The sequence below is a fragment of the Haplochromis burtoni genome, unplaced genomic scaffold (assembly GCF_018398535.1).
Source record: "Haplochromis burtoni strain Fernald_Lab_line unplaced genomic scaffold, NCSU_Asbu1 Contig_199, whole genome shotgun sequence".
Taxonomy (NCBI): Eukaryota; Metazoa; Chordata; class Actinopteri; order Cichliformes; family Cichlidae; genus Haplochromis; species Haplochromis burtoni.
Window position 1 is genome coordinate 439,009 of NW_024582560.1, and position 20,825 is coordinate 459,833.

General features: G+C 42.4%; 3 protein-coding genes across 8 annotated transcripts; 2 read left to right on the forward strand and 1 right to left on the reverse strand.

Moving 5' to 3' along the window:
* Positions 1 to 214: 214 nt before the first annotated feature.
* Positions 215 to 5,464, forward strand: LOC102302372 (intracisternal A particle-promoted polypeptide). Of its 2 annotated transcripts, none has more exons than XM_005935684.3 (10): positions 215 to 335; positions 715 to 1,128; positions 1,851 to 2,062; positions 2,219 to 2,438; positions 2,566 to 2,721; positions 2,840 to 3,007; positions 3,108 to 3,245; positions 3,740 to 3,862; positions 4,061 to 4,281; positions 4,363 to 5,464. In XM_005935684.3, exons 2-10 carry the CDS (start codon positions 786 to 788, stop codon positions 4,585 to 4,587), a joined length of 1,806 nt encoding a protein of 601 aa, XP_005935746.1. In that variant the 5' UTR covers positions 215 to 335; positions 715 to 785; the 3' UTR covers positions 4,588 to 5,464. The 2 variants fall into 2 exon arrangements, with proteins under 2 accessions (XP_005935746.1, XP_014193405.1); XM_014337919.2 differs by lacking the exon at positions 215 to 335 and adding an exon at positions 343 to 507.
* A 765-nt stretch (positions 5,465 to 6,229) lies between these two features.
* Positions 6,230 to 7,900, reverse strand: LOC102301864 (transmembrane protein 69). Of its 2 annotated transcripts, none has more exons than XM_005935680.3 (2): positions 7,596 to 7,900; positions 6,230 to 7,412 (listed from the first exon to the last, which is right to left on the reverse strand). In XM_005935680.3, exons 1-2 carry the CDS (start codon positions 7,602 to 7,604, stop codon positions 6,714 to 6,716), a joined length of 708 nt encoding a protein of 235 aa, XP_005935742.1. In that variant the 5' UTR covers positions 7,605 to 7,900; the 3' UTR covers positions 6,230 to 6,713. The 2 variants fall into 2 exon arrangements, with proteins under 2 accessions (XP_005935742.1, XP_005935741.1); XM_005935679.3 differs by having other exon boundaries at positions 7,528 to 7,899.
* Positions 7,901 to 8,135: 235 nt separating this feature from the next.
* On the forward strand, positions 8,136 to 19,806 carry gpbp1l1 (GC-rich promoter binding protein 1-like 1). Of its 4 annotated transcripts, none has more exons than XM_005935675.1 (12): positions 8,136 to 8,235; positions 10,378 to 11,695; positions 12,068 to 12,182; positions 14,321 to 14,450; positions 16,628 to 16,956; positions 17,166 to 17,241; positions 17,349 to 17,545; positions 17,720 to 17,863; positions 18,084 to 18,239; positions 18,738 to 18,862; positions 18,946 to 19,048; positions 19,140 to 19,806. In XM_005935675.1, exons 3-12 carry the CDS (start codon positions 12,123 to 12,125, stop codon positions 19,308 to 19,310), a joined length of 1,491 nt encoding a protein of 496 aa, XP_005935737.1. In that variant the 5' UTR covers positions 8,136 to 8,235; positions 10,378 to 11,695; positions 12,068 to 12,122; the 3' UTR covers positions 19,311 to 19,806. The 4 variants fall into 4 exon arrangements, with proteins under 4 accessions (XP_005935737.1, XP_005935740.1, XP_005935739.1 ...); XM_005935678.3 differs by having other exon boundaries at positions 8,196 to 8,329; XM_005935677.3 differs by lacking the exon at positions 8,136 to 8,235 and adding an exon at positions 8,245 to 8,389.
* The last annotated feature ends 1,019 nt before the right edge of the window (positions 19,807 to 20,825 follow it).

Below are 20,825 nucleotides of genomic sequence, written 5' to 3' on the forward strand. Positions count from 1 at the left end.
GGACATGCCGCTCCTTCAAAGCCAACACTGCCACCTGGCGGTGAGTGCTAATACAAACCTGACCTGAATTTGGGGCAAACTGGTAATAACGTTTAAATTAATTATTATAATTAGACTAAAATAACAGAGAAAAATATTTGTTTAATTTAAATTGACTCAAAGATAAAAACTTGTCGGTATCAGTGGTGCAAATTAAAAGAAATTAATTTTTTCCCCTCTCGTGGATCAATTAGTTACGTCTGGAGATTCAGACCAATGCAGTCGGTCCAGGAAAAACGTATTGACAGCCTGCAGGCTGACGGAAGTTGCCTGCATCCTCATCAGCAAACTTAAGGGTGAGTTGCCAGTAAATGCAAAATAAACGCTGCATTTTTTTATTTATTTTTTGTACTTCCGTCAGTAATTCTCCGTCTGGAAAGGGACTGGTCGAGTATTGGTACTGTCGTGCAGACTATGATCACTGACAAGCACCCTAGCGAGCTGCCAGACGGCTAACATGCCCGGCAGGTGTGTGTGTTACAGATCATATAACAGCAGTGGGATGAGTGGCGACTATTTTTTTTTAATGCTTCGTTATGTTTTCCTGTGGAACAACAAAGAAGGGGAGGTTTACTCTTATTTGTCTTTCATCGGTAGCCGATAAATCAGAAGTTGCTGGTTACACAACAATGCACTGAGCCTCTGTGTTTTGGTTTTGTGTGCTGTGCTTTTCAGGCCCGAGCCTCGCAGGAGAGGAGGATTGAGGATACTGGCCTCCATGGTAAAGCAGAGGTACCTTCGCTGCCATGTCCTCCATCTCTGTGTCGACGTCCAGTGGATGCTGCCGTAATCCTGGTGCAGCTGCCATGGCAACCCAGGGTTTAGAGCAAGCTGTGCTGGCTTCAGATCGCTACGCCAGACTCATCCTGGCCCAGATGAACAAGATGCGCCTCCGCTCCGACTTCTGTGACGTGGGGCTTAAAGTCGGCGGCCGTGTCTTCAAGGTGCACCGGCTAGTGCTTGCTGCCAGCAGCCCCTACTTCTCTGCCTTGTTCGCTGGTGGGATGAGGGAGGCAGACAAAGAGGAAGTGCAGATCCTTGGAGTGGACACTGATGTCTTTGAAATCTTGCTGGAGTTCATATACACAGGTCTGCATCAGCCCTGATATCCCCGTCTTGAACTTCTTGAATATTTGTGTTGTTTTGTAGCATTCCCAATCTCTCAGATATACTTTCCCTTCAAGACAGCAGTGTTACCTGTTAAATGCAAATTAACTAATTAAGGCTGTTAGCAGATATTTGGGAGTGTGTTTGGAGACTAGGGAAATCTCATTCGTGTGTATCTTCTCTCTGGTCCTGACTAACACACCTGCCTCCTTTCCAACATCAATCTCTCTTCAGCAGCTGATTCAGAATCCAGCAGCTAGGCTTCACACTGCATCATAACAATCCTGATTTCTGTCCATTGACAGACTTTACCGATCACATGTAAAGCACACATATGGGTATGACCCTGAGTTACAAAGCAGAAATGTTGATCCTTTGCAAGAAAGTTTGCAGCGTTAGATCTACAGATAGCTGTACAAAGTCATGGCTTAAATGTAAAGGTGATTGTATTTCTGCTAACAGGTCCTTTTGGGGTTTTTATCCTTTTAATGTCAGTTTTTGCTCTTTTATTATATTACATTTTAAATTTCATTTAAATTTGGCTTCCAGTTTGGTTTTCTATGTCTTTTTTTTACCTTCCTTCTGCTTTTACCCATCTGTCAGGGCTCTTTAATAACTAATTTTTTACAGTGATATGTAAATGTAAGCACTTATTTGCTCAGTCTCTTTTTTCCTAGTTGGAAATGTGCTCTCTTTCTGTTTAGGAGTGATCGGCGTCACTGTGGAGAATGTTCAGGAACTGATGGTGGCAGCCGACATGCTGCAGCTGAATGAGGTGGTGTCCATCTGTGGGGAGTTTCTTAAGGGTCACATGGACCCATCCAACTGTGTGGGCATCTTTCAGTTCCTGGAGCAGATCGCCTGCATGGACATGCTGGAGTTTACTGAGAACTACATCCATGTTCACTTCCTAGAGGTACACACAAAAGACCAAGTCTGTGTTTTATTTTCTGTTAAAATGAAACAGTATCATTAATTTCCATCAGCAACAACATTTATGTTACTTAAACTCTTTCTGTAATTTCCACGTCAAACGTTCACAAATCGACCCTCTCGACCGCTTCCCCTCTAGGTGTGTGTCACTGATGAGTTCAGGGGCCTGTCAAAAGAGCAGCTGGTGAGACTTTTAAAAAGTGAGGAGCTGAGGATCGAGGATGAGTACCAGGTTTTTACGGCAGCCATGGAGTGGGTTCTCCAAGACGTGGCAAAGAGGAAAAAACATGTGGTAGAGGTGTTGGAACCAGTCCGCTTCCCTCTGCTTTCCCCACAGAGGCTGTTCAAGTACATAGAAGGTAGGAAACTTGTGACATTCTTCCTCCTGTTGCATTTTATACTTTCAATGTCGTGTGTTTAATACATTATTTGAAAATTTGAAGTAACTCCTGAGATTCAAAGCCTCATTTTTTCTTACATTTTTAGGTATTACTGACTTCAGCCTGCGGGTGGCACTGCAGACTCTGCTGAGGGAATACACTGAAGTCACAAAGTCCCCCAAAGAAAATAAGATGTACAGTCAGCTACAGCCAGCCAAGATGAGACCCAGAAGAAAAGCCAGGAAATACCTCTATGCCATAGGTTTAGTATCTTTGCTGTGTTACGTCTAAGTGGGGTGGAGTAAAGGGTCCCAAGATTTAAATTAGTCTTGCAATGCAGCAGATCTGATGGTGGAGCTTTTCTTCTCGTCTCATGTCAGGAGGCTACACTCGGCTGCAGGGCGGCCGTTGGAGTGACAGCCGGGCGCTAAGCTGCGTGGAACGCTTTGACACCTTCAACCAGTACTGGACCACCGTGTCGTCACTGCATCAGGCCCGCAGCGGGCTAGGAGTCGCAGTCCTGGAAGGCATGATCTATGTGGTGGGAGGTGAGGGAGAGAGAGCTGGGAGTTTGCTCTGCTTTAAATAGAGAATTAACTTTAATGAGTAGAAATCTGACAACAAATGGTCTTTTCTTTTCCTTACTAGGGGAAAAAGACTCGATGATTTTTGACTGCACAGAGAGATACGACCCAGTTACGAAACAGTGGGCCGCCGTGGCGTCTCTGACTTTCCCTCGATGCGGAGTCGGTGTCTGCCCCTGCCACGGAGCTCTGTATGCACTCGGTAAGGGTCACACTAGAACTAGAACACACCACCTAGTGGTTTAAAGAAATTCTAAGAACTTAGAAGACAATAGAAAACACTGAAAGTGAAAATTTAAATGCACGAGTTCTTGCTGCAGAAGTTGAGGTTGTGCAATACCACATTGTGAAAGGACAATAAAATAGCTTAGTAAGTGTAATTAAATCATAACGGGCATCATGGGAGTATTTAGGAGAAAATGTGCCTGATTTAATTTCACTCACAAACATAATAGAGAGATGTGGCAGTCTGCAAATGCAGAGTGAGAAAGGGCTTTCTTACAATCCGGGATGCTGCGTAAAATATAAATATAAACAGCATGCAGTGATTTGTAAATCTCAGTAGAATGCAAAAAATGTATTGTATTTAAATAATGCTTCAAAAATATTTGCCCAAATAAGTGGTGAGATGACCGACAAGTGGTGACACTTTCTTCTGCACAAACTTTAAGTCGTGTTTTTCCTGTTCTTCTGCAGGTGGTTGGATTGGCTCTGAAATCGGAAAAACCATGGAGCGATATGACCCGGAGGAGAACAAGTGGGAGGTCATTGGCAGCATGGCTGTTCCCCGCTATTACTTTGGCTGTTGTGAGTTCCAAGGTGTGTCCGTCCCTTTAATACATTTAAACAAAATAAACACATCTGTATAATCAGGCGTAAAAGCTTTAATCATATTTGTTATGCAGAAGAAAGATTGTAACGAGAAGTACTTGCACTGTTTTCGCATTTTTCTTTGCACGTCACCACCTGAACCCTCAGTTCTGGAGGTCAGCTCTAAACGCAATGGTTTTTACCCAGGCTTCATTTACGTGATCGGAGGGATCAGCGACGAAGGGATGGAGCTGCGCTCAGCAGAGGTGTATGATCCCATCTCGCGTCGATGGAGCGCCCTGCCCGTCATGGCCACTCGACGGGCCTACGTGGGCGTCGCATGTCTCAATAACTGCATATATGCTGTGGGCGGCTGGAACGAAGCTCTTGGTGCTTTGGAGACAGTAGAGAAGTACTGCCCAGAGGAGGTAAAGAGCCAAAATAATCTGTTTACAAATTTTAACAGACGCTCCAACGTTCTCCTCACGTCTGCAAACGTCTGTCCGCAGGAGAAATGGGTGGAGGTCGCTGCGATGTCTACGGCACGCGCAGGTGTATCGGTGTCGGCAGTAAACGGGCTGCTGTATGCGGTTGGAGGAAGAGCAACCACCAGAGACTTCTCCGCACCCGTAACGGTGGATTCCGTGGAGATCTACGACCCTCACCTGGACACCTGGACCGAGGTCGGCAACATGATCACCAGCCGCTGCGACGGCGGGCTGGCTGTGCTCTGACAGACGGGAATGTCCTGCACCTGAATCATTCACCAAACACAGCATAAACTGGAGAAAAGCTGCACCTTAAGAGACATACAGAAAAGTGTGTTTTGGTTTAAACAGCCTTTCATATGTTGTCATAGTATTTATACATGGATGTCTCCTTTTTGTTTTTTTAAATTAATCAATGAATATGAACATGAAAGCACATTTAGTACTGAAATCTGCCAAAATGTTCTTTTTACTGTTACATGACTCTCCTGTGTCCTTATTTTCAATTCAGTCACAACGTTAGAACAATATATTGGAAGGCACAGCTATCTTGGTGATGACGATTATTTTTTATAGAAGTTCTATTTTTGATGAACCACAGAGGGTTTTTTGAAAGTCCCGTGGGGCACTAAGAAAACTGCTGGCAGGTGATGAAGCACTGTTTAGTTTCTTTTAAAGAATTTTTGGAGGGCGGTGCATTACCACTCCGAGCCCTTGAGCCTAGTTGACAGTAGAACCACATAAAACCTATGGCTGCATTAAGTTTAAAAATTTCTGTGGACTCGAACAGCATGCCAGAGCACTCCTTTTCATTCCACTGGATTATTTATGTACATATGTTTCTACTAGTGCCTCTCCATCGCTGTTTACACTTCATTCTGAGCAAGTAAAGACTGCTTTATCATTTCAGATTTGTACTATCTGATGTTGAGGTGTGCAGCCTATCGCTTAGAAATATGTTCAGCATCTTTATGGTATCACATTTCCTCTTGTTTTCAAGCTGACCGAAGCGGTGCCACAGCACAGCTTCTTTCTATCATGCACAGTTAAACCTTTGCAAAAACACAATACTACACCACACTGATAATGCTGCTTTTCAGACTTAATAAACATCGCAAAACAGTTATGTGTATGCTTTATTTCATTTTAACCTTATTCCCTTCTTTTTCAGTGTAGTTAAAATGTAATAATCCCCTCTGATAGTTCTGTGCAAACACCAGCATGCAGGAGGACATTACTCCCCGATATCCTAGGTGATGGTACGTAGGTGTGTTGGGTTCATTTGTGAACGATCATGTTAGTATTATTAGATTCGTTACACGGATGTAAAGCTGTTTGAAGCGGGAAAGTTGTCTTCTGTATTGTGCAAACAAGCGAACTACAGCAGTCACACTTGCTGTAATTACACTGGACGTCTTACTGGGATTGTGGCTCATCTATTTGGAGCCGATGTTTACAAAACACTGAGGCTGTAAATGTGGGATCACTTACTTCCAACTCTGCTATAAAAACTCCAGTGTGTCTGTTTAATGGACAGCCATTTCTACCTAAATGTGAACTTCAGTTTCCTGTTTTCAGCTGACAGGAGTGCCACTCGGTGTGGTCTTCTTCTCTTGTAACGCATCTGCTTCAATGTTTGACATGCTGTGCGTTCAGAGACACAAATCTCGATACCTTGGCGGTTACTCATATCAGACCGTCTGGCACTAACAACCATGCTACGTTCACCTTTCTTCCCCATTCTGATTCTCAGTTTGAACTTCACGGGCCTGAATTAATTGCTGCCATGTGATTGGCTAATTATATATCTACATTAAAGAACAGGTGTACCTAATAAAGTAGCTGGTGACCTTAAAGTTTGTGATGCAAGAAGAATGAACATGAATAATTCATGTTTAACACAGCTGAGGCAGCAGGTTAGAACTATAAACAAAAGCACATGAATTTCTACAGCTGTTTTGACTAAAAGCTGCCTGAAGCTCGATTTTTATTATCTCAACTTTTCACATAAAAAAAGACATGTTTAAATAATCTGTTTACACACATGTTCCAAAAGAGTATTTTTCCCCTGTGTTTAGCGCAGCAAAGAGCATGATTCTGCATGTGTTAAAGGAATTCTTAAGCCCATTGTTTGTTCTTTGCTATATTTAGGTATTTAACTCACTCCTCATGAGATGGGAATTTCTCCAGATATTTTGCAACCCAGGAAACAACTGCTATTTATTTTCAAATTATTATGTATTATTTACATAAGAGCAAAATTGGCTCATTCAACTGTAGCACCACAACGACTGTCTGCAGATGTTCACCTGATGTTTTCCATTCTTATGTTCATGCAGTTAAAGAGACAAACTATCCTGTTAAAATCACTTCTAAGTCTCTATGAACTTCTTCTCTGGACAGAGCTTTTTAAGCACCAACGTGGCCACCAGAGAAAAGGTGGCAACCAGAGTGAGAACAGTTCGCATGGCTTTGAACCAGGCAGGGTAGCCAGGCAGAAGAGTCAGGTCGTAATGCAGTGACAGGCCCAGTCCCATTACAACAACTAGAGCTCCTTCAGCTATGTTGTCCCTGCAGAGCAACGCCAGCCAGGCCAGAAGCGACGGCACCACACTGTTACCCAAATTCATCCAGTCTGGCTGTGCGGGACTACCAGCTGGGATGGCAAACCCCCAACGGGCACCTCCCAGGAATGACACTATAGAAGCTCCGTACACCACTTGAGCATATGCCACTTCAGGGTGGAAAGATTGTGTGGCAGCCATGAGAAAAGGGGCAGAGATAAAGGGGATGAGACCAGAAAATCCCAGGTACAGAGCTGGTTTGGGAGCCTTGGCGAGGGCTCTTAAACTGAAACCCTCTTTGCTGTCACTTCTCTCTGATTTGCCTCTGGAATCCTCGTGGCAGAGATGTGATGTGTGCCAGCTCACAGGTTTGATGTTCAACAGTCTGCTGGTGGTAGATGGTCTGAATGACATAAAGACAGAGGAGGCTCGAGTGTGAAGCAGCACAGTTTCTGTGCTGTAGTTTGGTAATCTGTTTATTTGCTGAAGACATCTCCATACTGGAACCTGAAACCATGCACAATCACAGAACATCATTAATATTCTGCTGGCACCTAGAGAATTATTGCATTCGTTAGTAGGCATGATATATTTATCAAATGCAAACTTTTGCTATTCTTACCCCAGACAAAATACGTCTTCCAGAGACGAAGCCAATCATATTCAGCGTGGAAAAAGAATCACACTTACACAGCACATGCAATCTTTAGTTTCAGTGACGAGATACACCCTGAGCTAACGTTGGTGCAGCTAGCATTAACCTCAACCTGATGTAATACGAGGCTGTGCTAATGTAACAACCTATAAACCACAGGATTTATAGTTACCTAAACGTTATCATATAAATGTTAGTCATAGAACGGTTTTCAGTGGCCACCGAAAACACAAAAACATATAACAAATTGTGAGAAAGTTCATATTTCATATGCTAAAGTAGAGGTCGTTTGCTTGCCGTCAGGATATCGGCGCTCGATTAAATGCCTGTCTCTTAATATTTTTTAGCGGAACCAGACTGACTCTGATATCGACTGGATTGGCTGTCCTTGGCGGGGAGGTATTATGTTGCGTTCAAGGTTGCAAAATCCCACATTGTTTACTATTATCGCCGTTTTCTTTGAATATTTCGAAAAATAACAAAGAAACATAATGTTGTATCTTTAGACATTTGTATATTTTATTTATCGGAGTTTATAACAATTACATCGAAGCCACACTGTTTAGCCTGCTGAGATGAAAAACTCGTTAGACTCCCAGTGAGTTGCATAATCACGTCAGATCTTGAATGGAGCACAGTTGAGGCTGTTCGAATCCCCCTGTGCCAGCGCCAGTGGTAAGATCACCGAAAACCCAAACAAACATCGATAGTCCTGCGATTAAAGCAGTTTATATTTGCAAAAAAGTGCAGTGTCATTGGTCTCTGCAGAGTGAGTCTATATTTGAATCTACGACTATCCTGTTTATTGGAAGGTATCGTAGGAAAGACTGTAAGTTAGCTCGCTAGCACTTAGCAAGCTAATGAATGTGTGCTGCCGCTGCTAAGGTAGCCATTTTGAAACTGTGTTGTTCCAACGAAGCAAGGTCTGTTTACCTCTATTGTATGTCCGTGACAACTGCTTAAATAGTCAGTTCTAGTTACCGTAGGCGTATTAAATCCGTGTTTACTGGACTAAGCTCTCTAGTCTTGCTAATTCCTTTCAAATACCAACCAATTTTCTCGGGCTTCCCAACAGGCTAGATAGCGCTAGCTATTAGCTAACAATTCCTATGCTAACGTTAACCTGAGTTATCTTGGCAGAGTCAGCTAGCGGTGGAGTTAGGACAGATCTGACAGCGCTGTTGTGTGTGGTACTTGTTGGCCGCTTAGCGTCTTTAATTATTTCGATGAACTTTTAACTTCATAACATTCAGCTAGTCATTTAGTTGAAGTGTGTGTATGCTGTGTTAAGGTGGGTCTGCTGTTTGTGTGTTTGTGTACATGTGAGTTGAGCGCATTTAGGCGTTATGCAGGGTGTTTTCCAAAGGTAGAAGTGTTTTTGCCGCCGCCATTCATTGGAGTGTTGATTCACAGTGAAGGAAGTGTGTGCGCTGCACATTGTACCTCGTGCCTGTGGTAAATTCATTGATGTTGAACTGTTACGTAATAGTTTAGTGGGTGCACGCTATCAAGCCCGAATCAGTGAAACAAGGGTGCATATATATTGTGGGGTTTTTGTTTGTTGTTTGGGTTTTGAGCCATGCCTTCGTGCGTGTACGAACAGGGTGTTTGGGATTGTCACCTCAGTTTCGTGCCGTATTTACAGACACTATTGGGCCCATTAATATTCGCAGCAGTCTGCGCACAGGCAGATAGCGTGCATGTTATTTTTATACTGGTATAAATATTTCACTTAAAAAAAACCCGACACTGTTTTTAAAAGAGCCAGCTTTCAGCCTGAAAGGAATCTGAGATCACAGAGTCCTGATTGATTTTTTTTCCTCCTCTCTTGCATGTCTCAAGACGTCTTTGAGTGTCAGAAGCGTCCTTTTTTCTGGAGCTGATTCCTCTTGAATTGGAAGTTATTTGGGAGTTTATCAGTGAGGGCGGAATGTTTTTCATAGTGTGATAATGGCTGACACAAACTGAAGCTGTTTGCAGTAATGCAGCTCTAGACATACAATATCGTTTACGTTTAGCTACTCTGTCTGGGAAGTTTATTAATGCAGCAGCCTTAGAAGAAAAACAATCTTATAGTTATTTTGGGCGTAGTACTTTGCAGCATTATTGACCTATTGCTCTGTGTTTTCTAATGATTTGATCACCCCAGTTTTACAGTTAAAATTTTAGCATCTGAAATAATTAACTTCTACAGTGCACCGTTTAAAAAAACAGTTTGAACACAAGCTGAACAAAAGTTCATAAAGTTATATGTACTGCTGGGTTCTTATATTAATCTGTATTGTTAGGTAATTTGGACCTATTATGTTTGTTTCCACATCCATACTTTTTATTCCTGGACTCTTCCAAAGATGCTTTGCATGATTCACAATCAAAATAAAACTTGTATGACTTACACTGAGCCTCGGTGAAACCCTCGGGTCATCCTTTGTGTGAAACTGCTCTCCCTTTTAATATCACCTTCCTTTAAACCGGCGTATCTCTGATTTTCTTCACCTTGCAAACAAAGGGTTTGAACAGCAGATGGATGAGGCTTTTGTCCTGACAGCCAGAAGAACTGTGTGGCTGTGTGCCTGAGATGGCCTTGTTATGGGATAAAACCCGTCTATGAAAGCAAGATCAGCCTGATCTCATTATTTGAAATGTTTGCCAAGTTTAATATGAACATCTGTTATTATAGCAATGAAAAGCATGCTAGGTCCACTTTGTGAAAGGTGTAGTTAATTTGGCAAGTAACTCTTAAGTATTTTGTGTGTTTTTGACCCCCAGAGCTTTAAGCCAAACCTCTTTTTTTCTTTCTTTTAAAATTTGTTGCAGGTCCTGTGCAAATACCCGTGAACCATAAAGCAAGAAAATCTGAAATCTGCACTGAAACTTCCTGTGTGAGGGGGAAAAGCACTTTCAAAAAGGAAAGGAAAGACCTACTTGACAATTTTTTGGATGCTTGCGGCTTTTCAACTTTCACTTTTTTCTCCTGAGGAAAAAGAGTAGTTGATCACTTGAGGATTTCTTTTTGGACATGTTTGGCTGTTGCTAAAGCCATCTCAACTTTTGAATTTTGATTTTGCATATCTATGAAACCAGAGGTCCACACTGTTCCTGCTACAGTCAAAACCTGAAATAATTTGATGGGAGTAAAATATATAATGCTAGAAACAGCATTATGATGTACCATTCAACATCTTCACCGTTTCACTAACGAGAACTTATTATGTCGGCAATGTAACGTAGGGCTTCACTGGCTTCATTGTCATGTGACTTTGAACCTTTGAGAGTTATTTTCTCCAAACGAAGACAGTCTTTTCACCACTTTAATGAGGTGAGCAGTGGTTTGCAGTGACCTCCATTGCCAATAAAAGACTGTCTCTCAATTAATTTTTCTTTTCTGAATGTGTTTGAGTAGGTCTTAAAATGATTCGGTAAAAGGCGAGTCAACACAAAAAACATACTGGCACACAGTGTGGCAGGACAACACCTGTCTCTCTCCACGCACCTGGTGTCAAAGTGGAACTGCTTCAAAAACCGTTGTCCATGCTTCAGTGCAGACGACTTTCACAGACTGTTTCTTTATATTAATAATAACCTGGCTCTTCCTCCCATTTGGGACAAATCACTAGTCAATCAATTTGTTTTGCCAATCAGCATCAAGTCTAATCAGGTTTTAAGTCTTACCATGAGATTATGAGCAAATGGTTCAAATAAATTGAGGGATTCAATCTATCTGGAGAAAAAAGAAGAAAAAAAAGTTGCCTGGACTTGAATCAGTTGAATTCATTGCACAAGACCGGCATTAGAACTGACTGGATTCTGGTTCAAGACAGAAAATCTGTTCTGCATAGACTCCTATCCTTGGACTTCAAAAACTGCTTCCTGTTTGGCCAGTTCTCTGGATTGCCATTCCAGATTGTTCCTGCAGTTTTTTGATATATCTCCAAGTGCTTCACCCTGGACGAAGGGATCTGCCTCTGGGGAAAGGGGCTGCGCTGTCCTGGCGGAGGTGGAGAGGAGGTTGTTGGTGTGCTGCCTCCCATCTGTCAGTGCACACACTCTGATCAGTGCCAACAGGCCTGAGGAGGAACCGAGCCCAGCCGGACCGAGAGAGGAGGCAGAGGACTTCAGAGCCACAGACTCTGGGGTAATGTCAAAGTTTCACCCAGCCGATGAGGACAAACATGCATGAGCGTGATGTTAACTAGTGTAGTGTGTTTGTTTTATTTGAATTAATTATTTATTTGAATTAAAACATGCCAAGCACTTATATTTTTAATATAATATCTATATTATTCTGCACAAGATGTTTACATCCATGTTTTCAGCTGAGAATAAGACTCCTTGGCTTGTCTTGTGGAAAAACTTTAAGCAGTTAACTTAAGATAACTGATGCTAGACAAAACACATGAAAGGGATGACATGCAATCAAAGAGAAATGGGATTTAATTCTACATCAGAGGGTCGTGTTTCTGTGCTTTCAGTTGCACACTGAATTTAAAAAAAAATCTTTTGGTAGATCCTGGCCATGAGGTTTGATGCCTCGATCCACTGACCGGAAACACTGGACCTAAATGGCGCAGCATGACTTTGTCCCTGCCTGGCTTAACTTCTCCACACCCCAGCCTGCCAAGGTAGGTGTACGTATCTGTGCGTGTTTGTACTTTATGCGCTCACAACAGAAAAGAAAGAGAGAGACGGAGATTCCAAGTGTATCTCTCACTGATGCTCAAACACCTTTAACAGTGTTTGTGCACCTGAGTATGAGAGTGCATGTGTGTGCACTCAGCAATGAAATGTGCTTAGGGACAGAAAGTGTAGTCAGAACATGGTTCAGTAGAGGGTCATCAAAACCTTTTCAACTTCAAGTAACCACTAAAGGTACCACATTAGGTTTTAAAGAGGACCTATTATCCTAACATTTCCCTCTATATATGTATAGAAATTTTCTTCAGCATGTTGTCTTTAATCCAACTTTAATCTGTCTTTAATCCAACTCTTCTTTTTTTTTTCCTTTTCCTGATTGGCTGTCTCTTGCACACCTGAGTTCAGAACAATAGGTTTTTGGGTCTTCAGTGATCATAGCTAGAGCTGTGGCCCTAAGATGACTGTATTAAACGGGGACTCTGCTCTGTTGAAGATTCAGGCAGTTTTATTCAAAGTCCTCTCGAAGTCTGCCCGAAAGGTGCACGTGCAGTTGGTGCATTGTAGCAGTGGATGTCTGTGCCGAGCCTCACACTCACTGTCTGATGATAAAAATAAGTTCACTCAAAGCCAGTAGGACTGTTGCATACCTGTGGATGTGGAAATGATAAAACCATTATGACCACAAGGGGTGACTGCTGTCATTGACATCAATCCAGAGTCAGTCAGTAAAGAGTTAATAGAAAACTCCGAAACTTATGTTCTTGATTCACGGGTGTTGCTTCTACATTCACTGATCTCATTTTATTTTAAACTTTTGCCATGTTTGATGTTTAATGTCCTGGTGAGGAGTCAGATTCCTGGAGGGACTGGTTCTAGGTCTTCAGAATAGCAACACATGCTGCTTGAGTGAAATTTGTGATGACCAAATGTGTTTTGTTACCACTCTATTCTTCAGCCTGTCATTTTTTTTTTTGTAGGCTGATTAAATTTTTACCCCTGAATTTTGCTGACTGGCATATAAGGCCACTTTAAATCCCTTTTCGGGTCAACATTGATGCCTAGTCAGCTGTCTAACAGTTATGTTAGATGTGTAAATAGAAGTAGCCCGTGTCATATCTCACATTATGTAATATGTGATGTGGTCTCTCGGTGTCTTCACAGCACAAGTAAGAGCCTCTTCTACGCAATTAATATTTTCCTGTATCAGGGCAGTAACAGTGATAACAGTATCAGCGTCATGGACATGCAAAACCATTGAATTAAAGAGGTGGTCTGAGATATGAATACTGACTGTTGAACCAAGTGATGTTATCCATTCGGCAGTAGGTGGTGGCCAACAAGAAAACAATGCTGACTGAATAACATTTATAAGCTGGTTAATTCCCAAGTCTAAAAACCAAGCAGCATCTTCAGCATGTAGTTTACATGTTTGAGCGGTTTATTGGAGCTTAGTGTAATCAGTTGCCAAGCTCATTGGTCTCTGTGAAATCGAGATACTAGACGGTTATTATCCACCTTGCACACAACTTCACCTCTGTGTCATTTATGTCAAGGGATTAGCCAGCATACGCCAGACAGGCTGAAGCTACATTTTCTTAGCTTCTTTTTGTGTGTGTCTGAGTTGAGAAGTCCTCCATGAAGCTTGAAGAACACAATCTGATTTGATCTTTGAACCTCAGCCGATGACTAGGATATGATTCATATCAAGAGGAGCGCTTTTAGTCAGTATTATTAAACCTTCAGGATTTACCACCAAGAGCTGGGTGTGCAGTGTTTGCTTGGATTTTTTTTTAGGTTTTCTCATTTGCACATTTCTTATGACAAAGCTTTATACGATTCTATGTAGTTTCATTTTTGTCTTCCTTTTTTTTTTTTCTCCACTTTCGCTCCTCAAGAATAGATTGACTCATAGTTAGAGGGAGAAGGAGAGAAAAAAAAGTACAGATGGGAATTAAGCTAATCTAAGTCTCTTCGCCAGGACAAAAATAAAGTAGGAAAATGTAGTGAAAAATTCTCTAATTTCAGTTCCAGTTATGCAGTGGCCTGTTATGTTATTGTCCACTTTCTCTGGGCATTGTTACGTGTTAGCTTTGATTAACACTGTTCTCTTTCTCTCCTCCTCCAGTCCCCTGCTGCCAACCTTGAGAAACAAGGTGATCTCCCACCCCACAAAGATGCCAGAACTGCTGTGAGCCGCCGCCGCCACAACTCTTCTGATGGTTTTTTCAACAATGGCTCCCTGCGTGCTCCGACAGGTAACAGTTCAACCTGTTGTTATTATCTGGGGGCTTTACTGCATGAGGGGAAGTGTGAATGGAGCCTACTATTCATTTTTGTATTTAAACTTCTCAGTAAGAATAAAAAGGTTGCAGAGAGGTGGTTTAAAGCCTTTCATATCATGCAGCACATTTTAACCTGAGTACTCTCTGCTGTGTTCCTCCTCTGCTTTCCCTCTGACTTTATGCAAATGTACTGGGACGTATGCTTCTCCCATTTCTGCACACAACAGATTCCAGGCTGATCTGGTCCTCTGCAGTTTGTTATAAAATACAAACGCTTAAAAAATGAACAGTATAACAACAGGATATTGTACTGTACAGATATGATGTATTTTCTTTCAGGAATGGCTTTGAAGAGAGAAAAATGCATGACATAGTCATACCTTTTTCAGATATCACACTGTTCCAATTAAATGCATTGCCACACTGTATAAACAGCTCACTTACAATCTTGTGTAGCTGTAGCTAAAACACAACCTCTGGGTCTTTACACACTGTGTTACTGTTGTAGTTTTTTGTTAATAAGTTACAGTACATGTTAATCTCAGGAGTGTCAAACATGAAGCCTGGGGGCCAGTACTTGCTCATTAAAAGGTATAGTCTTGCCCAGTGGCCAAGTGTTTGCAGTAAAGCCATGACTCAAATTCTGCAAAAAATGCTTTTTTCTTTCTTTCTTTTTTTTCTTTTTTTTTTAAATGGGTGGAAATTTAAATTATTTTTTAGATCTGGACAATTATGTATGATTTAATTTTTAGTTACAAATATTCTAGATTTGAAAGTTTTGTGCCTTTCTGTTGTGATCTGTAAATATTAATTTACAACATAACAATAGTAGACTGAAGGAATTCTATGAATGTGGAAAACTTGGCTAGGCTGTTTATGATTGGGTTTTTTTTAACTGGTCAGTCATTAAATGAAAACAATGATCTAATGAGCAGTAATGACTTCTGTTGTCTGACAGTTTTAGGTGAATTGGGTCTTGGTTGAATCCCTCTGATTTAGACATCTAGTCAGGTGAAAGCTGAATGAAGCCATGTTGGACATTCCCTTAAGAAAAAAAAAATCGGCTAGCTGTGAACGAAGAGTGAATAGGACAGTATAAGACAACCAATAAGGAAATGGGGGAGATATCAGTCAAGTGCACTTTGTACCTGTCAGCACAGCCTGCAGAAGAAGTCTAATCAGACTTTTTAAGCTGACGCACCCACGTAGGAGGAGTGGAGGTGTCTGTCAAGGCTTTAAAATCATCCTTAGATTTAAGTCAGCTGCCACCTACATTGTTTTTTTTTTTTGGGGGGGGGGGGGGGGGGGGGGTTGTATTCAAAACTGCTAAGGTGGGATTATAAAGATAGTGACGTTGACTACTTGTTTTCTGTTCTCAGTGATCGACAGTTAGGGTTTTATGGAGACTCAAAGAAAGATGAATTAGATTCTTTTGTTCCAGTTTTTAAGATCTAGAGTTGGAGTCTTGCATTTTGTGTAGCTGAAGATCTAAGCAGGAAATAAACTTCTGATGTAAGAGCATCCAGTTTGGGTCTCCATCTTGGATAATGATATGATGTGCTTGGATTATAGTGTTGAAGGCAGTGGTGTCATAACAGTGCTGTAAATGGGTGGTGCTGGTGCCGTATCGTCCTTCGCACGCACGCACACACGTCTCTGCTTTCTCTGTAGAATATGGCTGTTATTTGGTGTCCTCCACCCTGCAAATCTGTTTTTGTACAGTCCCCTCTTACTGCTGTCATCCAGTCGTTTGTGTGAACTAAGAATAAATGTGGTGTGATGCCAGTTTTATAATGATGGCTCACCTTCTCTGTGAATCTCAGTGATGGTGTGGAGTCTCACATTCCTATTCAGCTGTTTCATCTCAGTTTTCTGTGATGTTGTTTTCCTGGGTGAATCATTTCTTCACCCAGGAAAAAGTTTCTGCGTTTCTTCTTTGCCGTCCCTCCATTCTCTGCTTATACCAAATACATGCACACAGTGTGAGTCATCAGAGGTTATTACTGTCACAGAGAAATACTGTTAAAGATTCAAGGCATTCAGATGTTATTTGTGAAGGTTGTGAGGAAACCCTTGCTGTCAAAGTCACATTTCATTGGTATTGCTTGTCAGACAGTCATTATTTCCACTGTATGTGTCTCTCTCTGGAGGTGATGGATGGCAGCAGCCCTCTCTGCTTCTGAGACATGACTCAGTGGACTCGGGGGTGGCTAAAGGAGGGCACGGTGGGCTGGCAGGGGCCTCATGTTGGAAGGAAACGCCCAGCTGGCATGGAGCTCCGCGGGGTTCCCAGGACAGCCACCACCACCAGGGACGCCACCCCAAACGGGGAGGAGGCGACAGGGACAGGCAGGGGGGGCACCGGCAGCGCAATGGTAACTTCCATCCCCGCAAGGGCACCTCGTACCCGGACAAATTCCCCAACGAGGAACGCAAGGACAGCAAGGACGACAAGCTGAAGTTTGTGGAGGAGGACTTTGTGAGTAGTTGACCTCCGTTTTTCCTGTTACATTACAGTGGGATAACTACTGGAACCATTTTCTCCTTTTCAATATTTGCCTTGTAATAGAAGCAGAAGAGGATTTATGAGTGTTATGCCTCAGATTATTGCCTTTAAACATAACTTGTAATTACAAAATTTGAAAGATTACATATTTAATGTAGGCACCTGTTTATTTGTATTTTTAGCCTTCGCTCAACCCTGAAACAACTGGAAAGCCTGGGGCTCAGACACGAGCAGTTGCTCCCCACGCTGGAGTATGGGGTAAGCTTTTCGCCCTGACTCAATTTCTGTGCTCAAAGAGACAAAAGATTTTTTCCCTTGCACCATCATCTCTAAGATTTAATTTGATTGTCTTGATTATGTTCCAGAAAATCCACCAAGTGGCAAACAGATGGTGTCCAAAATGCTGGTTATCAAAAAAATTTCCAAGGAGGATCCCAGCACAGCCTTCTCTGCAGGGTTTGCCACTGCTGGTGCCCTGCCAACCAACGGCAGCAAAGCTCCCATCACAGGCTCCAGCGTCTACAAGAACCTGGTCCCAAAGCCGGCTGTGGCCCCTACCAAAGTATGACTGTCGAGATGTTTTGAGTTAATTAACGGCTTGCTTGATTCAATTTCCGAGAGAAGAATTGCTTATCAAGCAAATGTGCATAATAGAGATAACACCGGTGCACTGGCCAGCGTGCATGGTAGCCTGCAGTAAAAGAGTTTTTAAACACTCTCATGTCCTCTTTTCCAGAGCACCCAGTGGAAATCCAGTGGTAGAGAGATCACAAAGTCTGGTCTTCACATGCCAGGCCGAGATTCAGTCTTCACCAGCCCCGTCTCTGCAGCCAAACCCAGCACCCCAGTCAGTGCACCACAGCACAATACTACAAAAGAGGTGAGAAGAAGGATGAAGCAACCCCAATGAAAAGCAAGCAATTTTGTGAAGGTCTTGCTTTGCTGTTACTACAGATGTGTCATTGTTGCCATGCTTTGAAATCAGTTGAACAGATAGTTTAGATCTCTTGCACTGATGTCTCAGGTAACAAAAAGAATAATAGTAACTTTTATTTCTCCTTTTCTGTCACTTCATGACTATTTGCGGCTCACACCTGCAGCACCCTTCAAGCACGACTCCTCCCATAGATATTGCTCCATCACGGCTGAAGTTGATGCGTCGCGGTCCAGACCGTAAGAGCGAGTTCCTGAGAGCTCTGAAGGACGAAGGCACTGGAGAGCTGACAACAAGCAGCAGCCCAGGAACATCAGGAGAGGTAGGCAGCAGTTTGGATATTTTGTTTTTTTTTCCCCCCAAAGTATTAAAAGGGACCCATTAAGCTAAACACAGGGCCAGAGCAAAATTCATCACACTGTTTCTTCTTTTTACGTCTCTTCTGTGCTTGTGTCAAGCTGCATGAAATTCCGTATATGGTCATGGTTCCTTATACGAGGAAGTGTGCCTCACAGCTCGTGGGTTGTTTATAGAATCCAGGCAATGGGCAGCCAATCACATGAAGGGATTATTAGGGAAGGGGACCTGCACAGGTCCTAACTGTAGATCATTTAAAACCTCAATCAAAATGTAGAGCTAGAGACTAGCATAATAGATACACTTTAAGAGAATGTGCTGCTGAATGTGGAACACGATCATGGCCTCTGCATTCTCTGCACGTAGAAGTCATGTGTGAAATGTAATGTTATGGTCCTGGATAAGAGCTTTTTGTCAGCACATAAAGGACAGCTGGGGCTAAACTTGAAAATAATTCTTGCAGGGTGAAAGCAGCACCCCAGAGCCCAAAGCCTACAGCGAGGAAGGCTGTCATGAGAATGGTCTGTCTTACTCTCTGAGTGACTCAGACACCGAACACCTGTCCAGCTCCCTGGAGGCAGAGCACAGGTAGGACACTGCTAACAGCCTTATATATACACACAGGCCAAAACACACAGACAGCTAAGCAGAAAATTACTATGCTTATCTAGGTTGCTGAAGGCCATGGGCTGGCAGGAGTACCCAGAAAATGACGACAACTTCCTGCCTCTGACAGAGGACGAGCTGAGAGAGTTCCAGACTAAAACTGAACAGGTGAGCTCTCAGAGGAAACGCTGACTCTGCTTACGTCTAGCTCAACTCAGTCTGTCTCACACATTAAACGACGTGATTGTGTTTTGACCAGCTGAAGAGGAACGGCATTCAAAGGAATGGGGTTCTCCCGAGGACACGGGGTGTGACCCTCCACTTCACCCCCTGGAGGAGTGTGGCGGAGGCACACGTCGAGGAGGGCTCCGAGTCCGAAACCAGTAGCAGCAGCCAGACCTCTGATGACGACGACTGCATCAAATCCTAACGTGGCTTTATGGAACAAAAAGAAGAAGAAGAAAAAAATACCAACAACACAACAACAGCCAACACCACATCCCAGCAAGCAATTCCCCTTTTCCTCTGTCATCTTTGTTTTTTAGAGCACCATTCTGAAGATCTTTCTTTTTTGATTTTGTTTTTGTTGTTCTTGCACAAGGGAAAAACCAATCATATCCCAGTGAAGGGGGAGATTCCTGCTCTGCCAGACGTCGTTTTCCCTGCGTTTCCTCCTTCACTGCAGTCCCTGCCCTCTTTTGACCGATTTTCCACACACACACACCCACAAACCCTCCGTCTCCTCCCCTTCCTTTTTCTTCCTCGCTTTGTGGAACTGAAGTGTTCATCAAGAAAAGAAGGGCAATGAATGCACACTTGATTCTGCTTTAAACAGACTAACTCATTTCATTGATGATGCTGATGACACATTATTAATGATATTAATAAAAATTGGTTCCTGACAAGCTGATATGTTTCAATATGAATCTGGCTACTGTGGTGTTTTTAAGTCCACACATCATGTGACTATTTGTAGATGGAGTCCAAATGATGCCAGTATTTCCTGCAGGACGATTGTTGTTTCTTGAAGGACAGAGTAGCAGAATAACAGCTGTAGATCAGCCCGGCAACATCAGTAAATGCAACACTGAAACATTTTTGTTATAGAAAAGTTCCAGTTTCCCACATATGCAATGCTTTGAGAGGCTGTGCTTTAATTTTGGGATGAAATGTGTAAGCAGACTTGTTTTTGTGACCCACATTGTGAGCAGCAGGTCTGTGGCTACATCTGAAACAAAAACATTAATAACCTTGCAGCAGATGTAAATTCAGTGTGAGCGAGATTCCTGCACGCCCTGTGGGCTGGGCTTAAGTTCATGTCGGGAGATTCACAGGCTTGTGGCTGAGATCCGGTGAGTCGTGGAAAAAAAAAAAAGTTGTTCTCACAGGAAGTAAGAAGTGGTGGGATAATGCAGTATTTAAATTTAAAGTATTGTGTTTTTTCAACCCACATGGATGGGATTAGAATAGAGAGCGGGGGAAGCTGCAGGAGGAGGGATGTTTATTTTTCTAGATTTCTCTCTTCTGCAGCTTTAATCATCATGATTTCCAAAACGTTGCTGATAATATGTTGAGATTTTGTCGGCCTTCAAAACTAATATATAGTTTTAAATCCGACATGTCTTTGACACTTCAGTTTGAGCTTTTTTCTTCAGTGCTTTCAGTTTTGTTAGCAGGGAAAGCACCACGGTTATATAACACTGAGAATGGCTTCATATTTTCATTCACATTTCAGTGTCCCAGTGAGCATGATAAAGGGCCCAGGCATTTTAATTCAAATTCAAATTTTATTTGTCACACAACCACACACAGTATGACATGGGGGCGAAATGCTTGTAGCTGTACAATGCCCGACCATTAAATGACAGAAGAAAAGTTTTACAACATTTACAATTTACAGTTTACTACAAAAATTTACAAATTAACTTAGCCATAATTTAATTAT